Source organism: Larus michahellis, chromosome 21 (assembly GCF_964199755.1).
Source record: "Larus michahellis chromosome 21, bLarMic1.1, whole genome shotgun sequence".
Classification (NCBI taxonomy): Eukaryota; Metazoa; Chordata; class Aves; order Charadriiformes; family Laridae; genus Larus; species Larus michahellis.
In genome coordinates, this window is record NC_133916.1 from 7551032 (window position 1) to 7557858 (window position 6827).

The following is a 6827-nucleotide window of genomic DNA, read 5'->3' on the forward strand; positions in this document are numbered from 1 at the left end:
AAGAGTTGTGAAAGCTACGCTTCTCCGTGCCTACTCAGTGTGTGAACCGCACTAACATACTTCAGCCAGAGAGGATTAACCAGGTCATGCTGAAGCTGTGTTTAGAGAGGTGTTTTAGACCGACTGAACCTTCTGTCATGACTCAATCAAGTTTAGACAGTACTTAAAATAGAATTAATTGAAATACCAGCACAGACTATAACCCAGTGAAGCCTCTTATTTATTACCATACATTCCTCAAATATGTATTTATAGTATAAGCTATTCACATTCACAAGACAGAGGCATTCACCAAGAAAAAGTGTACTTGTTAAATATCCAGTTGGCATTGTTTAGCCATTTTAGAGGGTCATCACATGTACTCAAAGTAAATTAGAATGTAATCACAATGCCAAAGAACATAAATAAATCACTAATACAGAAGACTTTAAAGCCTAACCTGTGGACAAGTTTCATAGCAGCAGAGCACACGTGTGTACTGTGCAGAAGGGCTCTTGTTGGCAGCAGCAGCTTGTATGCTCAGACAGTTTTTGGAGTACTGTGCACTCTGATGCAGCTCTATCAGTGCAAAGAATTACTTAAACCAAGAAATAGAAGCTGGTTTAAAACAAGTGCTGCAGCAGCTACTCACTGTCAAACAAATTCATAAGCTAAGTGTCAGAATTACTGATTTAATAGTATCTATGATAAATGCTGGAAAGTATTCAAAGACAGCAAGTGACCACGCAGTAACTTTCTGTACAGCAGTAACAGTTTTTCCAAGGCAAATCTTGCTTATAAGCATTTGGTAAACTCTGGAGAGACCCAGATAGCCCACCCACAAGCATTACTGTTTCAAAATCCGTTACTAAAGAAGGTCTGTTCCAACAGTACCGAAGTGCACTGCACTATAGAGATTCAGGTCTTTCTTTCCAACAAGTGAACCAGTAAAAGTAATTAAGGTCTTGAATAAAGACTTTAAAAGTAAGAGCAGTTTGAATCTGCTCTCAGACTAGACTAAGCAGGAAGAGGCTTTATTACATCTGAAACAAATTTATCTCAACTGTAATATTGCTGTAAGTTCATAGATACTTCTAAGCTTGATCACAAGAGTCAAATGCAAGGGGTTTTCATATGGGAATCTTGAAATTAGCTTAGTTATTAGTGTTGCATCCATTTAAGTTACACAGAGATGCAGTTTGAGAATCTAAGATTGTTTACGCCTACTATGAAAATTGAGGTAGTGTATATAAAAATGAAGGCCTTTTTCAAAGTCAATTAAAAAGTTATTCTAACCACCTCTCTGAAGTTGGAAAGTTTAAATAGCACCCAGCATCAACTACTGATAGAATTAAGATGTTAGAAAAAAACAACTAATTTGTTGCAAATGATATACTGAAACCTGAGAAGCAGTTGCAATCTATACAACTCTTAACACAGACTTATCTATTGTTTTGAACAATATCAGTGTCCTCCCAAGCTTAGAAGATCAACTGAAAGTCTGCAAGAGGATTAAGTGCAGATCTTTCTACAAATCATGGTTAGCAGTGTCTGAAATGTGATTCACCAACTACCAGTGGGCACAAAAGAGCTTTAAGCAAAAAACAGGAATAAACAGCACAGCAGTAGTAGTCCCAACATCATCTTTTTTCATCTGCTAAGGAGAAAGTTCGCGCCTCACCTATTTTAAACCATCCCTTCTCTGTATTAATGAGATTAATCAAATCTAGGCTTTGTGCAACTTTTATTCCTTTAAACAGTTCTTACCTGAGAGTGAAAATTTGAAATTGTTGTTGTTTCAATGTCCTTCTTGCCCAAAATTTCCATTTTCACTGGAGTGTTAGGAAAGTTAAAAGCAAAGTAATCCAGGAAGTCTGGTAAATAAGCAGCTGCTCCATGTACTATGGCTAAAGCATAGTAAGCTGCATTTTTATCGTTTTCACTGAATGACAACGCCAGAAACTCTTCTGCAAACCTCTCCATCTCCACTGGAGACAAAAATGAGAGTTCATCCATGTACGCATGAAGGACCAGAGCACCACCGTTGGACTGATGTTCTTCATGAATGAAGTTACTAAATTTAGTGCCAGTTTTCAAGAAGCTGCTGCGAACAGAATGCTCCTGGTGCGTCACAAATGGTGTTTGTACTCCCTGGGGTATTCGATATTCCTGCATTCCCAAATTCAGTCTGCAGAGCTGCTCATCCTTCAGATACCTGAAGGATTCCTTGTTCATTTCTAAGTTATCACACTGTCCTTGAGACAGAATCTCTTTGTCAATGCGAGTGAGTCCAGCACACACTGTCTGCACTTCCTTGTTGTACATCTTCAGGCGTTTTCCCCTCATATCTTCCCGGTGTTTCTTTTTCTTTTTTTTCTTTATCTTCTTCATAATAAGACTGTCAGTTCGCTGGGTTTTACCATTTTCATCTGGAGTTTCTGGCAGCAACAATAAAGAGAAGATTAGAATTCTGCAGTTGCAGCATATTCACCCCAAAAGAATTAAGACCTCTCATTTGCTAAAGCTATCTATTCCCGGGAAGACTGACCAATAATAATACCTTGACTTTTGACTTACAAGACTTAATTATACAAGAAAAAAATGCAGTACATCTAGTTATTATACAAAGAAAGTCTTGGATTAAGGAAAACTTGCAAAACTCAAATAGAAATATTTCCACTTTTAACAGCTTTATTAGAAAACCTTTAAAAGGAGTCCGTATTTCAGAACATCTATAATTAAGCACATTAATAACTTCTGACATTTAAGACATGACACGCAGGGGAAGAGGATAAACAAGTATGCGTAACATTTAAACATTAAGACTTTCATTACAGAACACTTCCCTGATTTTGGATACACAATATAGAAGCAAAACATAATGCAACTGAAGAGGTACAAGCATTATTGACATTTAGAGGCAGAAATACTTAAAGCTGTTAGCTTTCTGGCCAAAAAAAAAAAAAAAAATCTTAGACTGCCTATCTTCTGTATTAAAGCTTAGAACTGTTATTTCCAAATAATGAAGATATGGTTAAACAAAACTAAGTTTTCATATCAACCTGAGCACACACTTTGGTAAAGTAAAATATATAAAGCTGTTTTTATAATGTGAATGGTTAGCATCTAGTTTCATCACAGAATTTTATTGTACATTAATACATGACCTTTTATCTGACACTTTAAGTCCAAAAAAGGATTTAATAGGTAGCACTGTTCTCACAGCCTGCCTAGTTTGTGGCACTATGCCAGTTACCAGATTGGACAGAGTACAGCGGAAAGCAAAGTACCTGGTGGAAGACATCATTCTGGCCATTTTTAATCCCTATTATAAATCTGCCCTACTAAACTGGTGATAGACTTCGTAGCTCTTCAACACTACGCCAAGGCATCCAGTCCTCAGTTCGTGGCTTGCTGAAGAGCCCAAGGGAATACTGTTTGGTACGGGTGGAATACCGTAGTCATACTGCTGCTGCATAACCCCACGCTAACTGCCTAAGGAAGGATCCGAATCATCACATCCACATCTTCAGCTATCTTTTGCCAGTCTTGCAGTTAACTATTTGGTTAATTCAGAACTAGAAATTAAGAGGCTGTTGGTTTTTTTAAAAGGTCAATCAACCTGTAAAAGGCTGAGTGATAAAAGGTAAAGAAGTAGTTGCATCAAGCAAAATGTAATAGTTTAATTGCGCATCTTTTAGAAATAAAAACTAATTCAAATAATATTTAGCAAGTGGCACTAGTAGTTTAAAATCTGGATGGCCCAGCTGTTAAAAAACTCAATTGCTAAAACAAGATTTTAATCTGCCTGAACCAAAGAACTATTTCAAGCCAACAGTGCTCATAAGCCTCCAAGAGCCATATTACCAGGATGGCTACGGGGATGAGAACGCTTTGCTGCTAAAGGGAATAGCTGACTAGAAGATGCGATAGCTAAAGTTTTTCAGTTTCGCACAGCACAGGGCTTTGTGCTAACGCTTCCTTTCTTTGTCTGCAAAGCTATCAAATTTGTATTCCCTCTTTATTCTCCTGCAGTACTTGAAGTTAAAGAAAAAAAGCACCTACGAGATGAGCATCTACTGATCTACACAAAAAGGTGTAATGATAAAATACACGCAGCTTCAAGTTATTTAGTCTAACCACAGAATTTAACTATATCATTACACATTTGGTCTCAGAGCTCTTCAGTAAAGACGGCTGACCTTCATAACAGCCTGTTGTAATGAACAGAATTACTCATGAAGCAAAGAGAGAGTTGATTGCTTAATACTAACTTCATACAATTGTCTTCGGACCTGAAATACAAGTTTTCACAGCACTGCTGTTAGCCTTTACAAACAGCCAATGCCCTTATTTTTATATTACAGCTAGGGAAACCAGGAAAAGAAAGGTGGTATATCTTGTTTTGATAAGTAAACTGGAACAGTTCTTTGAATAAGCTTTTTTTGGAAGTCTCAGAAGTTAAGCATGCACAAGTTTACTCAGTCACTAAGCTCTCAAGTATGGATACTGCTTTACTAACTGCAAAGAACATATTAATCACACAGAAGATCTTTGTTCTGGTGGGACCAGAGATCCCGAGCTCAAACTAAACAAGAATTCCATGCCACCGCTGAGCTGTTGGGAATACTTCCTCATAGGTGTTTCTAAGTTTTGGCTGTTAAAGGTGTCTTATTTTAAGCACTTCTAATTTTAGATATCGTTTAAAAACCTCAGATGTGCACTAGTCTTAACTCAGAGTATCTTCCTGTTTGAAGATATTCCCTGATAGCAGACATACACCTTGCATTCTGCATTTTGGAACTTCCAGTGAACATTGCTGTTTTCAGGATAAAAGCTACCCTGACTCCCTGCCACTGCTGCATCCGCTGAACACAGCGGAGTCCCACTGCTGCAGCGAGAGTAACCTCTGTGTTACGTGAAGCTAGACAGTGACGTTATGGTAGTGATGCCTGACAATCTTGAAGGAAATATAGTTTGAATTATTCCTTTAAATAAGTAGAAAGACTCCAGTACCTCAAACACAAAGAAAGCTACAGCCAGATCATCAAACTATGGTCTCCCACAGCGAGGCAGAGTAACAGCAGAGCCAATAACTCAGCTACTCTAAAACTATTAGACATCATGTAACTGAACACACCAGTATCACTATTAAACAGCAAAAGCACTGGAGATGTTCATTGTCACCTCTGGCCAAAGATCAGAATAATACAGTCAAAGAAACAGGCAGTTTAATTAGATTACACACAGAAATGAAAACTGATAGTGAAAGACAGAAAAAGAAATCCAGCCCCATCCCAAAAGCTACTACATATGCAGCTTGGGACAAGTAAGGAAGATCTTCAGACTTTCACTTAGTAAACAGCTTTCCTGTGCAAATCTGGAATTCAGATGGTAAGTTTAACAGCGTTTAAGCCTTCATTAAAAGGCGGCCTCATTTGATTACTGGGTTAGAACTGACATAGAGTGACACTCCTGGTCTAGGAAGACATACTACTTCTGTAGTTTTATCAACATTTATCAAGCTAAAGTTTGAAATCTACGGTCCAGTAGCTTTTATAGCCATTAGTCAAACACAGTGGCTCAGAAGCATTAAACAGGAGTGAAAAGTCTCTCCCCATAGTAATTTTGCCCATTCTTAAGACAGTAGTATCTAGAGTTTACATTATAGACCTAACTTTCGTAGGCACGTGCATCTTTGGTGTCTTTGGCACATACTGTCACATATACTCCTGAAGCATAATCCACAACGTATCTTTATTACGGCAGCTTTTGCAATTGCTTTTCATCTACGTTGCTCTCACCAAGAAGCTTTTTACTATAAGAAACTCGTGAGCAGAACCGAAACAGTCATTCTACACTGTTTAAAAAAAAAAAAAAAGAGAGAGAGACACGCACCGAAATCTAGAGACGTTTTGGCCTTCCTATCAGAGAAACCCCAGGTGATGTATTTTAGGGGGCGGAAAAAAAAAAAAAAAAAAAAGCAAACACACCACCAAAACACCACGGGCAGCCCCAGTCCAGTACACGTTAACGCACCCGCAGCAGGAAGGCGGCTTTGCTCCCACAGCGCTTGTTCGCCCACCACGATGGGGCAGCCCCGGGTGCCCCCACCCCGCGGACCGACACCGGCTGCGGCCCCACGCCCCCCCCGCACCCGCTGGGCGCCGGCAGTGGCCAGCGCTCCCCCCGGCTCCCGCCTCGGCCCGGCCGGGCCCGAACGAGCGGCTCCGCCGCCGAGCGCGGACGGCCCGGGCAGGCGGCGGGCGGGCTCCGCTGGGCTGAGCCGCACCGGCCGGGCGGCCACCGGCGCGGGCGGCCGCCGGTCAGCCCCGCGGCGCGCCCCCCTCCTCACCTCGCTTGCTGGGCCGCCCGGCCGCCCCGTCGGCGGGGCTGCCCCGCCTCGCCTTCTGCGGCTGCCCGGCGGCCAGGCGGCCGGGCTCGGGGCCGGCGGCGGGGCGATGCCGGTGGTGGTGGTGACGGCGCTCCTCCAGCGCGGCGGGCGGCGGCAGGCTGAGCGGGGAGAAGGTGAAGAGCCCGGCAGCGGCGGGCAGGCCAGGAAGGGCGGCCGGGGGCAGGGGCTCCGCCGGGCCGGGCCCCGCCAGCAGCGGCTGGCTCAGCCGGGCCCGCTTGCCGCCCGCCGCCTCGCCGGAGGGACCCCGCCGCCGCCGCCCGCCGCCGCGGGGCCGGCCGGGCCGGTCCCCCGAGGGGAGCGGGGGCGGCTCCTCCGGGGCCCGGGAGACGGCGCGCACTGCAGCGACCTGCGCAGCCATTTCACAGTCTCCCTCACACACATTTAAATGGCCCGAGCGCCGGGCGGCACCGCGCACGCGCCGCGACCCGCCGCG

At 43.3% G+C, this 6827-nt stretch overlaps 1 protein-coding gene across 4 annotated transcripts in view; it reads right to left on the minus strand.

Annotated features, from left to right (window-relative positions):
- The window catches only part of LOC141733537 (protein PHTF1-like), a 30485-nt gene extending 23687 nt beyond the window's left edge, over positions 1–6798 (minus strand). Inside the window, exons 1-2 of one of the 4 annotated variants that reach the window (XR_012584331.1) lie at positions 6335–6787; positions 1747–2417 (exon numbers count right to left, since the gene is read on the minus strand). Coding sequence is in view for 3 of the 4 variants with exons in the window: in XM_074564028.1 (XP_074420129.1) it covers positions 1747–2417; positions 6335–6752 (1089 nt within the window). In the remaining variant the exon portion in view is untranslated. Of the gene's footprint in view, positions 1–1746; positions 2418–6334 lie in introns of all 4 variants that reach the window. The other 3 variants (XM_074564028.1, XM_074564027.1, XM_074564031.1) reach the window with 3 other exon arrangements.
- Between the last annotated feature and the right edge of the window lie 29 nt (positions 6799–6827).